Genomic DNA, 25,023 nt, shown 5'->3' with positions numbered 1-25,023 from the left:
CTAACGCGCACTTTTCTTCAAGCTGCTGCTGCAAATGTCGCTTTCTGTCGGCAAGTCGCGCGTGGAGTCGCGTTTTTTGTGTCGCATTATTGCTTTTAACCGCTTCCAATTCAGCGATTGCGTTTTCCAGTTGCTCTTCCTCCCGCTTAAACAGTTCCTTTTTGCGCAGTTGAATCATTACCAGTCGTTCTTTTTCCGCCTCAAGTTTGACTATCTCTTTTTGCTCACCACAGCAACGCGTGCCACTTTTAAGCTGCTCAATTTCCAAGTAGATGTTTTTTGCCGAGTTCTCCAATTTCGGGATATGTTCCCGTACAGCAGCTAAATTAACTGCGTACTCTTCGCTCTCTTCTCTTTGGGAAATTTCTTTAGCATGGGTCTGCATCATATCTCTAAATTTCTCCTCATTCTGAATTGGACAAGTGTTGGCAATTAGGTCGTACTTTAGTTTGCTACCTTTCTGTGATAGATCCAAAATATCTTGACATGTTTTGGAAAGAATATGTTTATTTGCAGCACACATGTCGGTCAATATCTCAGTTTCTTTCGTAATTTCTTTTAATTTAATCTGGCTTTCAGATAAGTTTAATTGCATCGATTTCAGAAGACTCTGTCCGTTCTGCAAAATTCGAAACTGGGAATCAAGATAAGATTTTTGTTCTGTCCTCTTCTCAGCAACTTCTGTTGCAAAAGCTGCTAAGTTCGGCATGCTTTTATCAGGCTTAGAAGCTGAACTACAACGCCCTGTACTTATGCCTAACGTTGTCGGAAACGAAATATCAATTCTGTTTAGACTTCCATGACGTTTTATCGCGTCTTGCATCATTAACAAACATCGTTTGGGCTTTGGTGGACTTTCCATTGTTGCAAATTTATACTAGGAACACTAATGCTCATGAGTCATGAGTCATGTTTTCAGTTTTAAGTTCCAAACGGAGATCAAGTTTTGTGACGCAATAAGCGAAAATCGCTCGGTCTGTCTGCATTGTTATAATGGGAAAAAACCATAAGCCCTATAATCAGGTTTGCGATACCGTGCTTATTTCTAAGATTTGTGCTGATTTTAGGGTGTAACTGTAGTGTCTTAGAAAGCACTAATGTGCTTATTTCTAAGAAACGTGCTTATTTTAGAGCTGGGTGCTTAGTTTGACTTATTTTAGTTTCATAAAGTGTTCTAAATTCTTTCACTTTGACCAAAGAGTTTTAAATAACTCTTTTTTTTATTTTGAAACCTCTTTGCTTTGATAGAGGAGTGTGAGACTTCATTTATTTATATTTATCAAGTTATTTGACCTAGATTATAACAACAATGTAAATTACATATTGACAATTTGTGATTGTTTTTTGTGATTGTTTTTTTTTCGTAAAAGTACATTGTAACTTATATATAAGTGTAGTAGTTTGCCTTTAGTAAGGCATACATGTGTCAGTAATATTTTTATAACAAGCGAAACTTCGACAAGTAAATTAAACTTGACTACCATGCAGGCAGGAGCATCTGCAGGCGTTCCATGGTGCCATGCATCACGTTTTAAAACGTGTACAAGTGCGCTCGTAAAAAAGTTAACAAAGCTTGCATTAAAAGGTTTGGTAAAATACTACGTTATTACAGAACAGCGTGCTTAATTTTTAGTCTTGGCAGATGCCTGTATTCAGGGGCCGATTAAGGCGGGGGCTGAGGGGGCTGCAGCCCTATGCCCACCAAAAAATAGGCCCACCGCAACAACTTAATATGACCTACCGACGTTGTCATGGTAAAAATAATGTGAAGTTATAATATCTTTAGAGGTATCAACGCTAGTGCTAGATCGTTTTATTGTTTCAAGTAAAATATCCGTTATGTTGTTTTTGAAGCCATCAGACCATAAGTGCCAATGCCTGGTTGTTGCACAACAGTGGTCGGCAAACTGTGGGCCGCGGCCCAAATGTAGGCCGCACAGCCATTTTTAGTGGGCCGCGAGTTATTTTTCAATAGCTTAGTGTTATCATGTAGTTCTGGGCCGCGTCATGGCCGTACATTTATTGCACTTTATTTTAAAGTTCGTTAGGCGAAAAGGGTTTATATTGTCTCAGCGTGGTTTAGACCCACGTGCCAAATGTGGTCCTAAGAGCCTGTCGAACTATATTTTTGCCAACTCTAATTATTTGTAAACGTAAAATTTTCGCGCTTCGCACTTATATTCTTCTTTCATAGTATGTTTTCCATGGCCTCGTGTAATATTTTACTTTAAAATCAAATATCCTAAATCCGCCACTGTTTTCGTAGTGGTTTTACGTAGTGGGCATTCAATAGCTCTGAAAAGAGTGCATTGGGCGGCGACAAAAAAAGTTTGTCAACCACTGCTTTATGAGGCCATGGAAAACTTTATGAGGCCATGGAGGCCATGGAAAACAACATGATGCTACTATGCGAAGCAAAGCTAAAACAAATTACAGAGAGCTACCTCAACTTATGTTTGCAGACAGCACATTAGCTCAGTCAAGTTGTCACAATTCCTAAAATTCGTAAATGTTTTGAATAACAATTCAGCTTTCGTAAAAAGGTAACAAGCCTTAGCAGGCTACGTTCAAATATGTTATTTGTAGAGAATGTGATTCTGAAGGGAAAATTCTGCGGATATGTGATTCTGAAAGGAAGTTTCTGTTTATATAGGCCTAAGAGATTACTGTTGCCAAGTGAAAAATCTGAAAACACATTTAAAAAAGATTCGTATTTTTCGATTCCCAACTTTCAGCATACGATCGCGTTTAGCAAATATGCTCGTTTCTGGCGGAACAAGCTACTTGCTAAAAGAAAAGAACATTTTAACGTCGAAGAAAGCTAAAAAATGCCTACGACAATGAATTCATGTGTGCGTTTTTTATAGTATCTCTTTTATTTTTGCCAAAAAAGTTGCATTCGTTAGCTCCACTTCGTATTAAAAACGAGACTTAAATATACAGCGATGAAGTTATCAACAGCTTTGCTTTATCTAAAGCTAGAAAACATGTTAATTGAATCTGTTTATCAAGTCAATAAAATACAGCTATATTCATGTTAATTCTGGTTGGAACAAAAACAAAATGAAAACGTCCAATAGGCCTCTGACTACCACACAGCCCTAGTTCCATGAAAACCTTAATCCGGCCATGCCTGTATGTCTATCTGCAAAACCAAAACCATAATGTATAATATTACAAAAATTTAGCGGCACACTTAAAAAATCTTCAGAGGCACACTATTTGAGAAACACTGGCCTAGGCTAGGGGTCACCAAATTACGGCTCGCCGCCAAGATCCGGGTTAAGTACCGTTGAAATGTTGTCGTATGCGATTCAGATTTTTTGATAAAAAAAAAAGATTTGATAACATCTTAAACTGCACGACAATTTCTTAAGCTTAACTACAGTTTTTATTCCATAGGCGTTTGAATCTTTTAATCTATTTTTGCAAGATCTCTTTTGATAAGATCGAAATTGTTAGCTTTTCTGTAAGAGCAAGCATCAAAATGGTAAGCAAAATGACTTGGTTGTATCTCGGCATTGCATTGGGCCTAATTTCGCAGCTTCAGTTCGTACTGGCCGGTTCAGGAAAGTTCAACGACTGGTATCCAGAAGGTATAGTTTCTTATATTTTTCGTTTGCTGAAATTTATTAATCAAGTTAAGTAAGTTCGACAAATACTGTGATACTTGGCCCCCGTTGGTTAGCACTTACAATTATCTGGCTCTTTATAAAAAAGTTTAGTGTCCCTTGCCTAAGGCGTGAAGTCTCCTCTTAAATATATGGTTTTGCCAATTTCAAACAAACAAACGCATTTTTTTTAAGCTACGTTTTGCGCATACAAACAATAGGTGTTTATAAGTTTTTATTTTAACTTATGACGTTATTTCTGAAAGCTTGGATTTCACCCCCGGAATCGTGGATCTGTCCCTGACCTTTAAGTAGCGTGCTTATTTTTTGGACTAGTGTGCTTTTTTTGGTCTGAGAAGATGGTAACCCTGCACATAAACCAACAATATCTAAAGTAAAATAATAATTTATAACAGCTGTTCCTGACCGCTGATCGCCAAAAATGTTCTCCATTTGTGCATTTGGAATCTATATGTTACTTACAAACCTTAATTGCGTAGATGCAATTATTTTCTAGCTTTGCGCGAGTTTCACCTATTTTAGGATACTTAAGCTCCTTTTAGAATAGTCTGTTTAACACAAGACGCCAGAGTAATTTATGGCACTAAACTAGCAACTTACAATGACACAACTTGTATTCCCTGTGTGTCCTAAGCTTTGTGTTTGCCAACAGTAATTCTAGTGTTTGTCTGATTGTAAGCCGCACGAGGAAAGTAAGGGAATTCGGGCGTCGTTGGAAAAGTTACCTTCATTGTGGTACCTCGCACTACGGTAGTGATGAAGTTAAAAAAGAGTTCGAAATAAAACTTTAGGACATTGCTAGATACCCAAAGTGTAAAGTTTGGTTCTTTTGGGATTATTTATACCATACGTGTTTTCTTTAATTTTTTAAAAAACCTATTCAATGGAAAAAAAATTACCCGAAGTATAACAATTTTCAGACATGACGTCACAAAGTTACGCAATAAAAAGACGTTTAAAACAAGTAGGTGGGGGTCATAGTTTGATATAATGCACAAACAAGAACCTGAAATCTTACTCTTTAATTAGGGTGCATTCAAGAAAGTGGCAGAATAGCCTGGTTAAAAAAGGGCATAAAAATACACTCTTCTGCAAAAAAAGACCTGCAAAAAAACTTTTCTCTGACCGCCTTTCCGGCAGCAATTCTTGGCGGCTTATGAGAAACCAGTTGAACCTTCTGCTAAAAGCATTTCATAGTTAATTAATAAAGCCATGCTGGAATTGTACAGGTTTAGTTGTAGTTTTTGTCCATTCGGGATTGTAAATATGGAAGGTGGCTCTTGCAAAATTGCATCTTTGTTTATTTTTACTTTTTAAGAAAAAAGATCATAAAATCCGTGTAAGTCACTAAAATGACAAGGGGTCCGCATTATTATTTTAATAATCACTTAGATTAAAGTAAACAATTAGGGGAAGGTGGGGCAAAATGGATCCCTTAAAGTAGTGTTTCTTAACCTTTTTTACTTGGGGGCGCACCTGGAGACGCATGAAAACTGGGCGGCGCACCTTGCAAGCGAAGCAAGAGTGAATTTGTTTTAGGTGTACCGGTATTTCTCTTAAATTGCCTGCAAATTTTTCAATATATTGGTTTTATAGTTGAATATCTTTAAAGGGACTCCAGCCTTTAAGACTAAAAACGTTAATTTGTCCATTTAAGTCTTATTCCGATTAATTTTGGACTGTGAATATGGCGTTCTTATGTCGGTGGTCTTAATAGGCCTACTATGGAAGCCTATTATAGATTAATTATCTGATTTAGATATTGTTGCTTTGAAGGTCTTATTGCGTTTTCTACTTTGTTGAATCAATAAACTAAGCTTACTGGGAAATTAAAAAATATATGGTTTAAAATAGGACCTACAATTTTTTTTCTTTTGCTCGCGGCGCACTTGGCAACCTTCCATGGCGCACTGGTTGAGAAACACTGCCTTAAAGGGTAAATGCTATTTTTCGAGTTTTACAAAATGTTGTTTGGTGAGTAGGGTAGCAACCAAAAGGTCCTACTGAAAGTTGCTCCTATGGTAAAAAACAACTAACAGAAGCATGCCTTCTGAACGAATTACCATTTTTGGCAGATTTTTGCACAGGGCAAAACGGATCCAACTAATAAAATATTATTTAATTACCTTGTTCTGTGGAAATGCAAAATGATTAAGGATATTTGTTTTAAAGGCGCATACAAAATTTCAGAGATATTGTCACAAGTTGCGTCACAACGTGACGTCATTATTCCATCAATGGTATACATGGCGCATTATGGGTTGAAAACATTTTACAAAACACACAAGAAAACCAAGAAAGCACTATTAGTAAGTAGCAATGCATCAATATATAAGTTGAATGGTTATAAATAGGCCGGCCGTACATAAAATGCTATACCGATGCCTATCTCTGGCCTATAGTTACTTCGTTGAGCCGCTTTACCAAACCAGCACTATTTTTCACTGTTCACATATCATGTAAAACAATGTCTTTAGTCAGTAGTTTTTTTAAGTAATGTTGTCATTTTTAAGAATGTTATCTCTTTAGGGATTTGCTAATTGCGTTGGCGGTCATTGACTATTAAGACACGGATTATGCAGCAAATTTTACTTGATGAAATCAATGATCGGACCATGGCAGTTTGAATACATCTGCTTCCGAACACGCTTACCAAACATTTTTTCCACACGTGGGTTGAATAATATAACAACGTGCTTATTGGATTGGATGAGAGTAACGTAATTAATTAAATATGATTTTCAAAAAGATTAAGATGCATTTATTGTGACCATCTTACTTTTTACAAACAATATAAAAACAATATAAAAGTATATCAAAGAGTTATATATACTAAATATACCTACTAAATATCTATAAAGTCCTTTAAAATAAGCACTTTTGATATGTTTCGCTACAATGACTGTTCTATCATTGGATATAAACTTCATTTTTCTTTCCGCGTGTAAAAAGTTTTATAAGTTTTCTTCTGATTGTAACTTACTGCTGTGAGGAGCATTGTATAAAACTTACGTATTTTTTACATAGAAACTGTTTTTTTTTGAAGGTTATTAATAATATCTTAATTTGGTAATATTCCAGTGTTATTTAAATCATCAAATTTCCACTACAAAACAAAATGGTTCAACTTAAAGCAAAGGTATGTTGTTCGAACTTTTATATATATTTCTTTATAAAGTATTATTATATTCTACTGTTTAGGGTAAAAAGACCAAAACTGCTATTGTGAAACCTGTCAAAATTGCTAAAACCGAGGATAAACCTAAGCAGGTAAACAAATATATTTTTTGGTTGTTTCTTGTAAATCTTAATGCTTTTTGTTTTATAGATCCTGGTCTAGAATCCTACCACTTTTTCATTCAGTAGTTACTATTGCTAAGAATATTTGGGTTTGGGTGGGTCAAGTATTACTATTAGGAAGAGGCTATTTGCCTGGCAACCATACTCTTTCTTGTTATTATATTTATTTCTTTTTGTAATTTCAATTTTGACAACTCATTTAGTTACTGTAAAAAAGTTGTAGGATTCCTGATTTTGTTATGGTATTATTGGCACATTTATCTTTTTTTATCGTGTTACTGGCACTTGAATGTATGCTGGATTTTTTGATTGAATAATGTTGTTATTTGTTATATTAACTTGGTAAAAAATACTCCTTATCAATAATAAATAATATCAAGGAAAAGCTCAAAAAGAACAAAAAGGCCAAGAAGGTTGAGATTCCAGTTAAACCAGAGAGTTCAGAAGAGGAAGAAGATTCTGAAGATGAGGAAGAAGAAGTGGTAAATATTTTAAAATGTTAAATACTTTTATTTTAATCCATGGAAAACTTGGATGTTGCGGTTTTTATAAAGGTATTGCTTAAAATGTGTATGGACCTAGAAATTACTTGACTGCATTCAAACGGCTGCTAAAATTTGCTTGGTGGTTGTCATTAAGTACTTTTTTAAAGTAAGCATGACTGAAGTTTTTCTTGTAAAATTTCGGCTAGATTTATATCCCATGCAGTTACACTTTCAGTTGTAACTAAATTGGATAAAATGTCATAAAATCAGCTCAGCTGTTCAAAAAGAGTCTGGCAAAGTACACAACGTGGACTTACATTGAATCATTAAAATCACCTTGCAATTTATGACAAACAAGATATCATACTCCACCCAAACATGACCACTCTTTTTCAATTTTAGTTATAGGCAGTGTTTCCTCTAGTTTCCCACCACATGTGCGGGTGCCTGTCTGCAAAGTATGGCTGATCTCAACGAGATATTGCAGGTACACAGCCGCAAAATTGGTGTGACTGGGTGCGACTAAGGTCAAAAGTGCACCCTACTGCTATAACATACAGGAAAACTGGGTACATATTCATTTTTTGGGTGTGTTGGTATAGTCTGAAAAAATGAGGTATGCACTAGGGTTCCTCTTTTTCCCGGATTTTTTCACTCCCGGGAAACGGGATTGAAAAATGAAACTTCCCGGGATCCAGACGAAAAAATTGTACATAAAATTACATCATTATGACATTTGAAATTTTTTTATTTTAGCTTCAAACATTTAATTAAGCTCATTTATGGGCGTTCTTTCACTTATGTATGTGCAAAGTTATGCAAAAAACAAAACAAAAAAATACCGCATACCAAAACTCATATTGTTTGGGTTTGGCTGAGGGTTGGTCAAGTATTATTATGTTTGTTATTAATAACGCTGTACCCACCCAAACGCTAACCCGCACCCTAACCCAAATAATATGCGTTGTGGTATGTGGTATTTAAAGACCGTTTTTTTTTAATTATTTTATATGTTCATATCTGAAGAAGCACCCATTTTTGTTCTGTAGTATTGCTTCTGCAATCTTACAAGACCTTCTCATATTAAAGTCAGGACCCTCATTTTATTTAAAAAAAAAGCGCATGCATTTTTATTAGTGGAATAAATTTGATTAAGTTTTTCTGCTGGTAAGTGCAAATAAAGCAACTCAGGCAACGACGTTAACATGGTTGGTACTATTTTTTCTTTATATTAGTCAAAAACGACAATATTTTTTAAGTTTTGCTATGTTGCTAAATAACCGGGATTTAAAAAAAAATTCCGGGATTCGGGATTGTTAATTCGCGGGAAATCCCGGGAATGTTTTGGCCCTAGTGTGCACTTGCCATACTTTTCCTAGTGGCAGAGTCATAGCATGGGGGATGTCTAGGAGTCTAGACAAACCCTTTGAAATCTCAGTAAACAATGATCACAAAACTAAAACCGTGATTGCTGCAATGTTACATCAGAAACATTGCACCTGGCATTGAAAACACAGCGATGCTTATCTCCGTCACCGCCTAATAACTGCTTGATGACGTTGTTTCATTTAGCAGTTCGCCTGTCAACGACTAAAATAATCTCTAACAGGCCTGATAACGAAAATATATTTTGTTGGCAAACAGACATCTCAATAACCTTGGAAAAACAGGCATGTAAGCTACACAGCAATGTGCATTTGAAACATAATTACTTTATTCTTCTCGAATTCTTGTTTATGTCATCCACAGAGTAGTTCATATAGCGGTGTAAGTTCATTGTTGTGAGGTCATTCTATTGAAACTAAATATTGGCCTTAATCTCAAAAAGGAGCGCTGGAGTGTCGCAGTTGTAACAGGCAGAGTCATTGCATGCTACCTACCATCGGCAAAATCAAACTACAAATATCACCAAATTTGTTGATCAGCATCGTTAATTGTGTTGACAACGAAGTGCAACACTTTTTGATTGATACGTCACAGAAGCTGTTCTAACACTACAATTCCATAGTGTAATTGAAATCACTTGAATGCATCATTGGGGTGTTATAATTTTCTAGCTTCGAACACACACACAAAACAAACTTTTTCAGGCTCCGCCTGTACCTGCTAGGCAAATCAAACAGAGCATGACTTTGTAATGGTTACATTTTACTTTGCTTATAAAAAATCTTTTCAGTCTTCATTAATCTGTTTCAATGCATTTTTATACTTCGTATTAACATTACTGTGTTTACAATATGGTCATCATAAAGAGTACCCAGATAAGGCCAAGAAAACAAGATAGGTAAGATTCTTCTTAGATCTCAAAAACATCCCAAACATATTTAACAGTTTTTTTTTTAAGGCATATTTCTGCCAAGTTCGACTAGATGGATTTCTTTACCTAAGAACAGCAGGTTTCTACATTGTGTTGTTTAAGGCTTTTTGGTACCTTTTAAAAATGCTGCCTCCATCGTGCCAATCACTTGCTCCCACTGTACCCAAAAATGACTTTTGAGAATTGTATAAAAACATGACATCAAATTTTGTCTATATACAGTTTTCATTTAACTGCAAAACATATCGTCGTACAGAAATATGGAACGTAAATTTCATTAAAAGGGAACTGGGTGCGTTCACCTTAGGGCAAGTGTGCCTAACCTTTTAGCTGTTGACTGGCTTTTAGAGATGGTGTCAGAAAGTTGAGTCATAGAATAATTATTCTAAACATACTTGTGTTGTCTAACGATCTCATGCAAAAATATAGAACTGAAAATAGTTTAATCACACATAGCGCAAAATTGGGTTTTTGAACATGACACAGCTCAGTGGCGGATTGTTGACACTGTGCGCATGAAGTTTCAGGGTAGTACCATATGTTCGTTGACCTGGGACACCGGGTCTCACTGTCTTTGGTTATGATTTAATCTTCTTGTGCATCGATCAATCAATGATATCTACTTGTTTTAGCGCACATTGATCTAATGAACTGCACTCCGTAAGGTCGTGAAATTTTCTAATCTGCATTTAGCATATCAACCATTCACACATGCCAGCACGGGCACCAAGCTTATTAAAATACGTGGTAATGGACGCATAGTTATTCGTGGACGGCCGCAGGTTGAATACCATTGCCTTAAAGTAACACCTAAACTCAGCATATATATAGTGTTTCGGAGCCTACTAACTTTCATATCAAGTTTGCTTCAAATTGGTTAGATAGGATAAAAGGTTGCCAGCAACGCGGGCCACAATATTGAAATTTTGGGTTGATCGGGCTATAAAATGTTCAAAGATGACTCACAAACGCTTTGTCAAAAAATAACATTGAAAGACATATATATATATATATGCTCAAGAAATCTGCTGTTATCATCAATGTTGCGCAAATGTAAAAATGAAAACCAGTGTAAATTGGATAAAATATGCAAAAAATTACATATTTTACATGTTGCAAATACTAAATAAATTGGCACAAGTCATTTCAATAAGTACCATAGGATGCACTGCCCCTTCTCACTAACTCACAAAACAGTATACACATACTAAATATTAGGCTTTTGTGCAACCGTGGATTTGAAACTGGATGAGTGATAGGAAATCGGTTTGTTTAATTTTGTATTGTGAAAAACGTAATCATAACCAAAATATTTTCAAATCAAGTGTTCAGTGATATCCTATATTCATTTGATTAAACTCTCCACTGTACACATCGAAATAATTTAACAGTGATCCGCAGGCCTCAGACAACAATGTTCACATGTGTGGCCTGGCTTGCTTTGCTACACCGCTCATTTATAGCCACCCCGTTTACACCAAATCTAAAGCACAAACAAAAAAATAAATAAATAAATTTAAAGAAATCATTTTCATTCACAATAAGCTGAATTTAAAATAGTTTATTTATTAGCTCAAATATAAAATAATTCAGGCACAATTTTATAACTTGTTTTAGCAAAAGTTAGGTACTGAATGTAGGTATTAAAATTCCTTGCAAAATCATGATTAAATGGTTACATGTGATGATTAGAATTTACATCTTTTAATAAAACATTTAATTTTGCTGCTGAAAAAAGTCCCAATTACCTATTTTTTGGCTGTCCTGCGCAACATTCAAGGATTTTAATCTTAACCAAACTGAAGTATTCTACCTTGAACATCCCTTTTTCTAAAAATGGTGATTAAAGTCTGGTAAAAACTAAGATAAGAGTATTCTAATGCTAAGTTATTTTAATGGTTATGTAGAAGAAATTCAGAGCAATTTTGTGGTCGACTATGTTTGCTAGAAACCAATAATCCAGAATGAAGCTTGCAAATACATACACTTGTAGTTTTAGGATCATAAATAACATTGTTTTTATAGATTTAAGTACACCCCATTGATCGTAGTATGGTTTGAAAAAAAATTATTTTGCCAAGACTAAATTATACAACTATTTATATTTTAGAAACCAAACGGAGGGAAAGCTGTTGCTCCTGCTGTTGCCATGGATACAAAAGAGGAAGAGGATTCTTCTGATGAAGATGAGGAGGAATCGGATGACGACGAAGAAGAAAATGTAAATCTACTCTTTATATAATCTCTGTATTGGCCGTACAATGGCGTACATGATAATGAATGAATTTAGGTTAAACAAATGTGAGTTTCCTCCGTGAGATGGCGCTTCCCATTGTTTTTTATTTATTGTTTTTTATTACATGTTATTTCATACTGTTTTTTGCATATAGACAAAACAGCAAGCTAAAGAAGAATCTGATGATGAAGACGACGATGATGATGATGATGATGAAGACGACGACGATGATGATGAAGATGAAGAAGAAACTGCTTCAAAAGTAAATGATGTTCAAGCACTTATATTGCTAAAAAAATTTCACATATATAATGTATTGAGATGTACAAAGTAGGATACCTGGGTATTGTATTTCCAAACTAGAATTACAAATCAAGTATACTAAATTTGTAACTTGTTTTAAGCAATATTTACTTTAAACCTTTATGTGTAATCTTTGTAGCCAGCACGGTAAATATGTGTATCTAAATCAGACCACCTGAGAAATTTGTGAAAGCAGACTAGACCACAGGCCAAGCAGATTTGTCATGTATCACATTCACCTTTACTGAAAATCTAGTTATCTAAGGGAAAAATCATGAACCCTAATATTATAAAAATTCGTTAAACCAATAACACTATCCCATCTTGCCATGGAGTTTGCTTGTACAAAGTTTTACTTAAATGTTTCATTAAATAACCTGTCCAGAGTAATTATATCTCGGGCCTAAATCAAAGTCTGGTATAGGCCCCATGTTTTTATTATACTGTTGTATATCTAACTACCAAGTTGATTAAATAGTTCCAATAAGTACTATGTAACACAGAAACTTTTTAATTGTTGATAACCATACTATAACTATGCTAGATATTGGACTGTTGGCCTCTAGTTGACTACCAAGAGTGTGTGATGTTAAGCTCAGCCAATATGTTTTATGGTGAAATTTTGCTATAGAAATGCATTATAATTGCACACAAAAATATCCGGAGTTCTTTGCAACTGGCTTTAAAACATAAAAAGCTGTTTTTTTAAATTAGGGCTTCCCTGATTTTGGGACAAAAAGGTTTTGCGTTCAGTAAGATACCAGGCGTCGGTACTTAATTGATACTTATTGCTTGCATTTGTTTAAATCAGAAAACCATCTTTTGTTTTAACTAAAAAGCAACCTAATATAATTCTAATTTAATTTGGGAAAACTGAAAAGCTATTATTTCATGTTTTATTCGAATGTGGAAAAGCTAAAAAAATGTTAAGTTAGGACCCATCCCCTGTCCTATAAACAGACCAGTTGTAAATAAACTGTTGTTTAAGTGCTTGCTTAAAATTTTGGACATTTGCGCACATTTTTTCACGGTAGCATGCAATCAAAAAAAAAATAAACATTAATAGTTTTTGAGATAAGTATGAACAAAAAGTGCATGGAAGTGTCCAAGTTGTTTTTTAGGCTCATTACGTCAAAGCAATGTTGATGTTATACAGTTATTAAAAATAAATGGCCTGAAAAAACAATGTCTGCTGCAGACCTAGGCATAGCAATTTGAAATAAAGTTCTTCCTGACATACCAAAAAAGGGTCTTCCACATAGCCTATTTGGGAGCTTTCTTGGCGCGTTGATTTTGGGCAGCTGGTAAAAATAAGAAGGAACACTGAATGAAAGTTAACTTTTTCCCTGATCCGTAAATATTTTTTTCCTACTTTAACTGTCAACATATCTTCAGGCTAAAGCTGTAGCAAAGGCTGATGATGATGATGAAGACGACGACGACGACGATGATGATGATGACAGTGAGGAAGACGAAGAGGTTTGTTTAATTATAAATAGAGCGATTATTTTTGAACTTGTCAAAAAAAGTCAAAAATTTTGTGAAAATTTACATGTTAGCTCATCAAAATTTGTCAGAATTATTTTAAGTCAATCTATTAAAAATGCGCATAAATCATATTCAAAATTTATAAAACTATAGTCAGCTCATCAAATAAATTTAGTTTTGCATTATATTTAACGACATTTTAACTGTATTTTGGCAATATACATGACCTGACAGAATTAACCACTCAGCCTAGTTTATCACATTAGGTTCAGCTCAAACTTCATTTTTTCATTATATAGTTGTATATCCCTGATTTGGACAAATGTATTGAACAGTAACTGTATTTTTTTTTCACTTGTGATTTCCAATTATAATTATTGATTTGTGTTTGACCGGTAGTCAGTAAAACAGCAAAACAAGTGGTTGGCAACTCCCAAGACACTATGCAGTAGTTCAAACAGCAATATGTTCTTTAAATCAATGTATTTCCAATAGGTTAAAATTTTGGCAAAAAATGATATTTTTAGGTCAACATTTGTTAAAATTTCAAATTTTTAGGTTTAAATTTCTCATTTTTTTAGGTTGTCACCCTAATTATAAATGGCAAAATCACCACTTTATGTCTGCAGTAGCTTTTTTGAAAAACTCTATTTTTACACATTTTAGGAAGCCAAACCCAAAAAGGCAGCTGCTAAAGCTAAAAAAGAAAAAAAAGCTGAAGAGGACGATGATAGTGATGACGACGACGACGACGAGGAGGAAGAAGAAGACTCCGTAAGAAATTTTTTCATCTTATTTCTATAGGGTTGTTTTTTACAACGAAAAGGCAGTTCCGTAATGCTTCTTGGGCAATTGGGCTGAGCTCTTCGGAGTTGTGAGGCGCCATTATAATCAAGAAGCTGAAATTAATACCTTGTTTAATCCCAGGAAATTAACAAAATGGTTTTCCTGATTCATGCCTTGGATACATTTAGAAAATATGCAATTTATATTATTTAGGTTTTAAAAAAGACTTCATTAAGAAATGCTACCGAAATTTTTTTTATGTTATCACAAAGGTAGACTGCTGTAAGGGCATATTGTGATCTTGTTTTTACACACTGCATACAAGGATCTTAAACATATCTATCCAGTTAAACTTGCTATGAAAAAAGTTCTACAATCTACAAAGTTTTTTTAATAAAAAGGCCTTATTCCAATTAGTTTTAACAGTTGCAACTGACTATAGATTCTTTGTGCAAAAAAGTTTTTTTTTTAAATGAACCCTTATTTTCGATATAGAATTTGAAAATATTTGTAAGATATCAAAACAAACATCAGCGAAGTTTTAAAAAATGATGCCATTCTTATTGAAGTATTTTTCAACACAGCAATTGTTCATTAAATTGTCAAGTTATTTCTGTATATTGATTTGTTTTAATAAAACGAAGACCAATCATTTCAGGATGACGATGATGAAGAAGAAGAGGAGGAAATGGAAACTGAGGCTGTTTCTTTAAAAAGGAAAAACAAAACTAAAGAAGAGCAAGCTCCAACCAAAAAACAAAAAGTCGATGATGATGGTGGTATGTGCAGCAGTACTTTTTATGAAAACAACCGTTCAGTTTACTATTTATAAAACTTGGAATGTATTTACCAGTACCCTGACGTCATGTAATGTAACATTCGCTATCGTATTTATCCTTTTACTACTTTTAGCGTATATACTGCAAAACTTTGGCGTAAGATGGTTGCCTACACAAAACTTAATTGTATTGGTGCTCAAAAGGCATTGAATTAAGACGGGGTTAGTATGGCCAGTAAATACAACTAATGACTACAGTATACTAACTAACACATGTGATCTTCAAATATTAAGAACCTGTCACCATGATGTTTATGAATCTTCCGGAGGGAACAGACGACTCCAGTTTTAATGAATTTCTCAAGAGCAAAGGAATCCAGTGTGTTGCCTGCAGAGCTAACTACAATCGACAGTAAGTTTCTTGTCTTATAGTTATTTCTAGCAAATTTTTATATGAAAACTTTAAAATTACGCTGTTTTGGTATGGCGTTTCTCCTAATATGTTTCAAACTGTGTTATGATTTCGTTACAGAAAGGCGTTTGTTGATGTGAAGAAAAGTGACATGGGTAAAGCACTTGCCCTTGACCAAGTTGAGTGGCAAGATTCAGAGCTGAGTGTAAAGCAAGATACACCAAGAGTTGATCGTAGAAGTAGTAGTGGCCAAGGTAAGGTATCTTTAGTTTCCACCTTGATTCCTTGACTTGTATTTACTAGATTTCCTAAATAAACTCTTAATAAAATTAGTCTCAAACCAACATAAACTAGCTTCTTGGGCAATTGGGCCGAGCTCTTTTGAGTTGTGAAGCGCCATTATAATCAAGAAGCTGAAATTAATACCTTGTTTAATCCCAGGAAACCAACTTAAATGGTTTGCCTGATTCATGCCTTGGATACATTTCATTTTATAAATAAAACCAAAATCTTTAAAAAGGGTTGATTTGCAGAAAAATATTTGATGCCATCATCTTAAAATGTTGTTAGTTTTCTTGATTTTTTGATGCAACAATTCCTAATCATTTCAAAAATAGTTCAGGAAAAGGTAAACAATAAGGAAATATTTGACAATTTAGTTTTTGTATAATTTGTGGGTTTCTTCTCCTTTTATAACAGGGGTCGGCAACCTTTTTGTAGTCGCGGGCCAAAACCAACCTCAGAAAGGTCTCTGCGGGCCGCACAAAATGCTAACTAAGAATTGTGTTATTAAAATGTTAAAACTACCGTGAATCAGGCGGACCTCGGATCTTTTTTGCGCCTAAATCGTGTTTAATTACATTTAAGGAGGCAGTAATAAAGTATTGGCGCAAAGCGCGAATAAAATGCGTTTGTTTGGTTTAAAATCGAGTCCACACATCGTCATCCATACTACTAATGAAAAGTGAAAAAAAACTACTTTGAGGAAACGCAATAACATTAGTTAATCTAGTTGAGTGTTTGTCCGTCAACCTGCACACCTGGCGAGCGAAGCGAGCGCGATTTTATTTTGGTATAACGCCATTTCTTGCAAGTTTTCATTAGCCTACATTGCCGACAATCAAAATAAAAAAAATGCTAAAAAATATATGTCCAATATTTGTAAATAGGTTTTCCGTTTGTTCGCGACGCACTTGGCAGCCTTCCACGGCACAACGGTAAAGAAGCGCTGATCTATATTTCAAAAGACAGCGTCAAAACGTAAACAAACCGAATGGAGAAGGATCATTCGCGCGAAGCGCGAAAATTTTTCGCACTTACGTAGTTAAAATAGTTTAAAAGTATTTGAAATGGAATCGTCCCTAGTTTGTCAAAGAGGCGGCGGGCCGGATCCGGCCTTTGGGCCGTAAGTTGCCGACCCCTGTTTTAGAAGGAAAGTTAAGAAAATGTTTTTCACTCCACCCTAGCGCACAACCTGTGCTTTTTTTCTAATGATCAAGGGTATTTTATACTCGATTCGAGTATTTTATACTCATTTTTATATACTCGAAATACATTTTTATACTCGAATACTACAGATTTTCACGGGCACACAACGACTTTGTAGACCCATAAAAGCAATTAGTTATTATTATTTTTTTTTGTTAAACGTCGTATGATTAACCTTAACCTACTGTTAACCGCAGCAACAAAATCTTCCATTATACCGTATGTTAGCAGGTGGTGACTTCGGCGGCGGTGGTTTTGGCGGCAACAGGGCCGAGCGCGACGAGCGCACACTCTTCGCCAAAAACCTTCCTTACCAAGCTGACGAGGGTTCGATATCAGACTTGTTTGAAGGAGTGCGCGAGGTTCGACTCCTCAAGGATCGAGAGACTGGTCGATCGAAAGGGTGCGTTACTCCTAACATTTTGTGCTAAATACCACGATTGCAAATCAGGGTTTACATTGATTTTGTCTTCCAGTCAGCAATTTCCCGGACGAAATTGTTTTTCCCTTGCACTCTCCAAATATGTTGAATGTGTCGGATTGTTTCAGTATTTTCTTTTGTAGTTTCACTTTGTCGAAATGCCCACGTAACCCGATCGCCCCTGGAATCGAGCAAATTTGACAAATTAGGATTTATTTTTACTAAATTCAACAAAATTTTCGCGCAGAATGGCGTTTATCGAGTTTAACTCGAAAGAAGAAAAGGAAGCTGGTTTTGGACTCAAAGACGAACTCGAGTTGGATGGAAGATCGGTGTTCATTGACAACCTCCAGGGAGGAGGACGTGGTGGTGGTGGAGGTGGAAGAGGATTTGGTGGAGGAAGAGGAAGGGGTGGAAGAGACAGCTTCGGGGGCAGAGGACGCGGTGGTAGTCGGGGACCTTGTAAGTTTGAGTTTGTTTCTAAAATAAATTTCTTGTTTTGCAGTAACACACATTGTTTCTCGACTCGCTTCCCTCTGGGCTTGTGTAGCTCAGTTGGTAGAGTGACGGTCCGCTATTGCCGGAGGTCGTGAGTTCGAACCTCACTGCAGGCTGGTTGTTTTTCTAGCCTGTCCTGCTTGCGTCATTGATCGACAGATTCGGGGAGTTAGCGATGGCTTTATACGTAAGCCGTTATCGTTGGTCAAAAAGCAGCTTCTGAAGGGCTAACTCACAGTGTTGTAAACACACATGTGTGTGCACTGTGCATGTTTCATTTAGCATTGACACTGTATAAAATACATGTAGGTCCAGGAAACAATAGACTTTTTAGGTTCGGAGCAGGGCTCGAAATACTTCGGCCCGCCGGGTTAATTAGTCTGGTCCACGGCATATTTCCTTAATGACAATGAAGTGCAGTAGAGATGTTGTCGGATAAAATTCAAACAAATTTTTAAACTGTGCGACGATTTATTAAGGCCCAGTACAGTTTTTAGCGTATAGTTGTTTATATTTCCTTCATTTAACGATAATAATCAAGTTAACAAAGTTTGATAAAAAAATAATATCCGGCCCGCGATCCTAAGTCTTAATTGTTATCCAACCCGCAATGTTCAGGCCTGTTATCCGTCCCTTCATGAACAAAGTTCGGTGACCCCCTGGTGTGTTGAGAATGGTGGAACTCGCCATACCGAATAACCAATTAAACACGATTCTCATGGTGTTTCAAACGTATAATAAATGCTTGTTGTTTTAATGCTTTACACGTGTTTTTTTAAGAGTTTATATTACACACGATTCTGATAGGTAGCAATTTTGTAGTTACATAGTACAATTATAGCTTCTTGGGCAATTGGGCCTAGCTCTTGAGGCTGTGAGGCGCCATTATAATCAAGAAGCTTAAATAAATTCCTTGTTTAATCCCAGGAATTCCCTTATGGATTGCCTGATTCATGGCTTGGAAACAATATCATTTTTTTAACTTTTTTACCAACTTAAATGGTATTGTTTTTCTCAACTCCAGCTACTCCGAGCAAGACCCTCTTTGTCAAAGGAATCACTGAAGACATGACAAAAGACACGCTGTGGAACTCCTTCGGAAGTGCTTCAGACATCAGAATTCCTCAAGATCGGGACACGGGCAAAAATAAGTTGTAAGTAAGACGAGGCTCTTAGTTGCGAAGAACAAACTTCGATAACACTCACAACTAACAAATATGGTTCTAACTTGCTGTTACGTTTCTTTAGTTTCGCTTACATCGAATTTAATTCCGAGAGTGATGCGACGTCGATCTACAGAAACGCGAAGGGCGGGATGAACGTTGAAGGAAATAAGTTGTACGTCGATTACGCTGCGGAGCGGACCGGAGGCGACAGAGGAGGTGCCGCATACTTTCTACCTTATCAATCTAGTCTATTGGCTTAAGCTTCTTGGGCAATTGGGCCGAGCTCTTACGAGTTGTGAGGCGCCATTATAATCAAGAAGCTAAAATTAATTCCTTGTTTAATCCCAGGAATTCTTATATGGATTGCCTGATTCATGGCTTGGATACAAATATTAGTACACATTTGTGCAAAAAATTACTGTTTTTAAAGTTCTAATTTTAGTCTGTCAAATGTATTTACTCTTGGTGACATCTAGCGGATAACGTGTTTTACTACTCCACCCGTAAGGTGTTGTTCTGTCACGCGCCGCAAAACGCGTTGTTTAGGAATTTCTGAAAAATGTAACGGCACACATTAACCTACTGCAATTATCACTTGTTTTTAGGTCGTGGTGGCGGTCGAGGCCGTGGTGGTGGTGGGCGTGGCGGTGGGCGAGGCCGCGGAGGAAGGGGCGGCGGCTTCAGTAACCCAAAGCACAAGGGCACCATATCCACATTTGAAGGCAAGCGAACCACGTTCAACGACTCCGACTGAGCGTAACAAGGTGACGTCATCACCATGACGACATCCGGATGGGTTAACAGGCCAGACGTATTTAGCCCAGTTGCGAGCTAGCGTGTGTGCCGATTGTTTTTTTTTACCATAATTTTTTTAAACGCGGGTTGTTATTTCTGGTTCGGATTCGTTGTTTGCATTTCGTCGGTATTTTGTGTGAACATCGTGTCGAAAATTCGCTTTCAGTTTAACCCGCTTTCCCTTTTTTGCCTGTCCAAAGGCGATAATGTAGCTTGGACGACTACCTTGTAATGTTTTCCCGTTCACACTAACATAAATAATAGCAACGGAATTTAGCAAACATGAAAATAATTTTCCTTGTCGGAAAACAAAAACTTTGAAATGTTTCACCTTCGGGCTCCTGATTGGTCGCCTTGAATCTTTTGGGTCGCTTTCCGTGTATTCTGCCGGCAACTTTCTGCCCGTTGATAGCATACTGCCGTAAGAATCCTGCCGCTGTATACACTGTTGTACATTTGTTACGCGACCTGTGCGAAAGTCTGTACAGCGAGGTGCACGCATAAGTTGCACCTCGTCAAATAAAATCTCTTCCCATTTGACCTGTTGGTGTTTGTTGCGAGTCTTACATAAACAAAGAACAACCGAATCGAGTGGTTCTCAAACTATAAATCGAAGCCTTTGTTTAAAAATATTTGTTATAAATAGGCATGCAGACAAGATGAGTTGTAGTGCTAAATAATCTTGGTCATTTGCCCCTCGTAGCTAGGGTTAGAAATATGCTATTTATTGTTGCGTGGACATCTAGTGTAGTGAGGGTCTAAAAAAGCATCCGCCTACCAAAATTTAATTTAACCTTTTCAAATATCGCTAAATTTAAGTGTGTATAACACGTTCGATTAAGTAAGCTCTAATCCGGCTCTGTTCGATTCTTAGTAGTAATTGATTAATTTTGCATTCCAGATAAATATGTAGCAAATCTGTTTTTTACAGGGTTCGATTGTAAAGCCCAATAAAATAAGTGGGTCGTACGTTGAACATTGTTCATTCGTTAGTCTGTGATACAATATGCATACATTGTTAGTTCACATTTCAATGAGATTGCGCACGCAGAACTGATACCTCATTAAGTAACGTTTATTAATAGTACGGAAAGTAGCACTAATAAAACGGGTTTTTAGTTGAAAAGAAAAACAATGTAACTTTCCAAGCAGCTGAATGTTGGCTAGTGCCAAGTGTGGGGCTTTTCTATTTTAACCAATCACCCATTCGGTGGTGTATTGTTGCATTCTTGTGAAATAAAAGAACACAAGTAAATGTAAAACCTTATGGCATTTTTAAATAGCGTAATTGGTATATGCAGGACAATTCAGAGGATGCGTTGCCTGAACTGAGATCTGGGCTTTAATGTAAAATTGTAAACCAATCCACCTCAACAGGTTATCCATCGCGACCCATTAAAGGGTTCCCCAGAATTTATATTAATTTTTATTTAGTAACACTTTCGTTTCTTGAGCACCAATAAAGTTGTGATTGTTTGAATAATCCACATATATTTCGGAAAAACTTGTTGGTGCAAGTTTATATCATTAGGTAGGCATTAAATGCAACTTGTAAATCTATATTTATGTTTTCCAATTTGGGGATTAATTATTTCATGCATTTAAATTTATCTGTTAGTGTCACAGTGTTATCTGAATAGGCATGGTAGTCCACGAACAACAAAAGTTAAAAATTCATATATTTAAATAAGTAACCATTAACGTGTTTACGTCACTTCAGCAAATAAGTATACTGAATAACTTGAGTGGAGAAAAACGACGTTGTCAAGAAAACATTTTACCCAACTGTTGAAATGCCATCACATCCCAACACTTGATGCCGTCGCCGAAACAAACGCCCTGAACGAGTTCAGCGCATCACCAGGCGCACAGCGCAAAAGCAACGGTCCTATAGGCGATGCGATGCCTGCAACTATATAGTAAAATGTTGTTTGCCCGTGGGCTGACAGCCAGGCCGTGCGTATATACCCTTAGCCCGATGTTATTTATGAGCGATAGCGAGACCGCAAAGCGCGCTCGGAACGCATGGGAACCTGGCCTAAACGACTTTCCCACACTCGCGAATGTTTACACAAGCTAGCGGGGCGCGTGCGCTCCAAGCAACAATGACATGCCCAAAGCGAGCGCCGCCTCAACTTCAACTTGCGCCGCGGTTACGTCACGGCGGCAGGTGCAGCTTTGCGCGCAGGAGAAAAACCTGAAATGCGGCGAAAGCGACCGACACACGATCGCGTTTAGGCTTTTAAGCGATTTAAACACGACATATTCGCAAGGCCGAATTAATCTGCAAACAAAGCAAGCAAGTGCTGACGAAGCATTTACGCAAGAGAACCAAATAAGCGGATCTTATTATTAAAGCTAAATAATAAATGGCCATAAATAATGAACATGTAGTTTTCCTCAACTGTTTCCATTATTGCTCAATTAGTTTAAAGTTTACAATCTTTATCGCTTTGCAATAAAACCTAACTTTTTTAGGTTTAAAAAAAGCAGTATACAAATGCAATAGTTTTACGTTAAACTTTATCAGCGATTATAGTTAGGCGTGACCTTGGCTCATCTATGTTTTTCTAAGTCGCGTTAAACAGTAAAATTGTAAACCAATCCACCTCAACAGGTTATCCATCGCGACCCATTAAAGGGTTCCCCAGAATTTATATTAATTTTTATTTAGTAACACTTTCGTTTCTTGAGCACCAATAAAGTTGTGATTGTTTGAATAATCCACATATATTTCGGGAAGACTTGTTGGTGCCAGCTTATATCATTAGGTAGGCATTAAATGCAACTTGTAAATCTATATTTATGTTTTCCAATTTGGGGATTAATTATTTCATGCATTTAAATTTGACTGTTAGTGACACAGTGTTATCTGAATAGGCATGGTAGTCCACGAACAACAAAAGTTGAAAAGCCATATATTTAAATGAGTAATTAAAGTCGCATTAAACAGCATCTTCGCAACAATTCTGGTGTATTTTAACATCGCTTTGATACTTTGACTGACCCGAATATTTCAGTCACCACTGAAATGTCAAAATCCTTAAATAGAAAGAACCGTTTTGACATCGTAACTATTTTGCAGTCTTATTAATGATTTCGCCCAAGATGGGGCTAACACAGGGGTTCTCAAAAAAAACCCCTTGGGGGTCCGTAAATTAGTTTTGGGGGTTCAACAAAGGCCTAATTTAAAATTTTTTTTTTCAAAGAAAGCAGTTTACTTAAAAAGAAAACGGTTTTGCACTGACTGTATTTAGACTCCATTTCACTTTTACATTTTTTAGACTGAAATCAACAGATTATGAAATTTAGTTGTAAGGTGACGCCAATTTATGACATCATTTGTTAAAAAGTTTGCCTATCGTGGTCCACGCGAAGCCAAAAAAAAATTTAAGGGTCCGCGGTAAAAGAAGTGTAAGAACCCCTGGCTAACAGAATGATAAGTTTAAATATTGTAATTGCGCGACATTTAATTTATTAGTTGGTGATTGGTAATTGCAGGTATCTGATTTTGTTAAGACCATAAACTTTTTAAACGTTAATTTCTAGAAATAAAACTAGAGGCGTTCAAAATTATGCTACATTCATAGGATTTTACTACATTCAAATACAGCACCCACAACGCTTTATGTTAAACTTTGTGTATAAATAAAACAACACACAACCTATACGATGAACATTAAGTTCAGTACGTTTGGAATACGTTTTATTATGGTACCAACAGCTTTCAACCTCATTCCCAACATATTGTTTTAACATATTCCTGCATGTTTATTACATTTTTAACAAAAGTGAACGAAAAAAATATTTGAGTAAAAACACGGAGAAACACTAAAATGTAGTATCGATTGAAAATTTACACAAAACGAAAATCGCAAAGAATCACATTTTTCTACATCAGGTCGTTAGTTCATCCACCTTTGGTGTAAATCGCTTATCGATAAAAACTTGTCAGTCATATTAGGCATTTCACTGAAATATTCATTCGCGCAATGGAAACTGTTCAACGAGGATGGTTGTGGAATCACTATCATCAATATTTAAACATTTAACAATATAATCAGCAATAAAACATTGACAGTTCAAAGTGGGGCAATTTCAAGCAGTGAAATTCGATAGGGAACACAGAACAAGACCTACTATAGGGAAATATATCTAAAGCAGAATAATCTGTAATACAATAGTATTAAGACCAACGACCTGATAAAGACAAATACGCAGTAATGTCTACGACAGACTAAGATCTAAAATCGTCTAAATAAGACCTAAACTTATCGCAATAAGGCCTAAATGGTTCAAATATTTCCTTTAACTGAAGGGATATAGGGCAAAGGACGTTCAGGGTCCATCGGTCTTCTATCGGCCGTTGTAGCGCCGCTGTTTTAGCAATGGATTGTTTTCCGTGTTTGGGATTAGGGTATTGGAGTAATGAAGTTAGTAGGCCTAGTGGAGTTAGGGGTTAGATAAATTGTTGTATAGGCCTTATTTTATCCATTTAGGATATATTTCGACGAGTTTAGTCATATTCCTACTCAGATCGACGTTATTAGGTATTACTCCTATTTTGAAGTTATTTTCCGAACTGTCTATCTATGGGTGGCACCATAGTTTGTTTCTGTGCGACGAAATAGTTCTGTTTTAAACAGAGCTTAAATATTTTCCATATAACAAAAACCAAACGGCCTGTTCAGTGAAAAATAATGTGATAAACTAGTTAAACCAGCATAGACACGTGTTCCTTGGGTCCGGGGTATCGCGTTTTTTTTAAATTGGGTTATGACTATTTGTACGGTCGGAGCTTAGTTCCAGTTTTCCGCAATTCTTATTAACATTAGTTTTTAGGACAGCAAATACCAGTGTTTGCACGGCCTACATACAACGCTATAAACTGGTACGGCTGAATTACTAAATATCGCTT

At 36.2% G+C, this 25,023-nt stretch overlaps 1 protein-coding gene and 1 non-coding gene across 4 annotated transcripts; both read left to right on the top strand.

Annotated features, from left to right (window-relative positions):
- Positions 1-6,675: 6,675 nt before the first annotated feature.
- LOC146157110 (nucleolin-like) lies at positions 6,676-20,645 on the top strand. 3 transcript variants are annotated; one of them, XM_083387241.1, is made up of 15 exons: positions 6,676-6,771; positions 6,834-6,902; positions 7,313-7,411; positions 11,845-11,955; positions 12,134-12,241; positions 13,687-13,756; positions 14,432-14,535; positions 15,206-15,326; positions 15,620-15,737; positions 15,858-15,991; positions 17,457-17,628; positions 17,894-18,108; positions 19,169-19,298; positions 19,393-19,514; positions 19,916-20,645. In XM_083387241.1, the coding sequence occupies exons 1-15, from the start codon at positions 6,751-6,753 to the stop codon at positions 20,062-20,064; spliced, it is 1,743 nt and encodes a 580-aa protein (XP_083243367.1). In that variant the 5' UTR covers positions 6,676-6,750; the 3' UTR covers positions 20,065-20,645. The 3 variants fall into 3 exon arrangements, with proteins under 3 accessions (XP_083243367.1, XP_083243366.1, XP_083243365.1); XM_083387240.1 differs by having other exon boundaries at positions 7,313-7,414; positions 12,125-12,232; positions 13,669-13,752; positions 14,428-14,535; positions 19,393-19,526; XM_083387239.1 differs by having other exon boundaries at positions 7,313-7,414; positions 12,125-12,232; positions 13,669-13,752; ... (1 more) ...; positions 17,454-17,628; positions 19,393-19,526.
- Trnas-gcu (transfer RNA serine (anticodon GCU)) lies at positions 18,187-18,260 on the top strand. The gene has a single exon. It is a non-coding gene; the product is annotated as a tRNA-Ser (tRNA).
- Positions 20,646-25,023: the final 4,378 nt, after the last annotated feature.

The sequence above is a fragment of the Ascidiella aspersa genome, chromosome 4 (genome assembly GCF_963924565.1).
Source record: "Ascidiella aspersa chromosome 4, kaAscAspe10.2, whole genome shotgun sequence".
Taxonomy (NCBI): Eukaryota; Metazoa; Chordata; class Ascidiacea; order Phlebobranchia; family Ascidiidae; genus Ascidiella; species Ascidiella aspersa.
This window is presented reverse-complemented; position numbering and strand designations above follow the sequence as displayed.

What these genes read in the sequence shown, in the direction of transcription:
- LOC146157110 (XM_083387239.1), top strand. Translation starts at nt 6,751, where the DNA reads ATGGTTCAACTTAAAGCAAAG. An exon ending in AAGATGAGGAAGAAGAAGTG is followed by an intron (nt 7,415 to 11,844) that starts GTAAATATTTTA and finishes TTTATATTTTAG; the next exon opens with AAACCAAACGGAGGGAAAGC. An exon ending in GAGACTGGTCGATCGAAAGG is followed by an intron (nt 17,629 to 17,893) that starts GTGCGTTACTCC and finishes ATTTTCGCGCAG; the next exon opens with AATGGCGTTTATCGAGTTTA.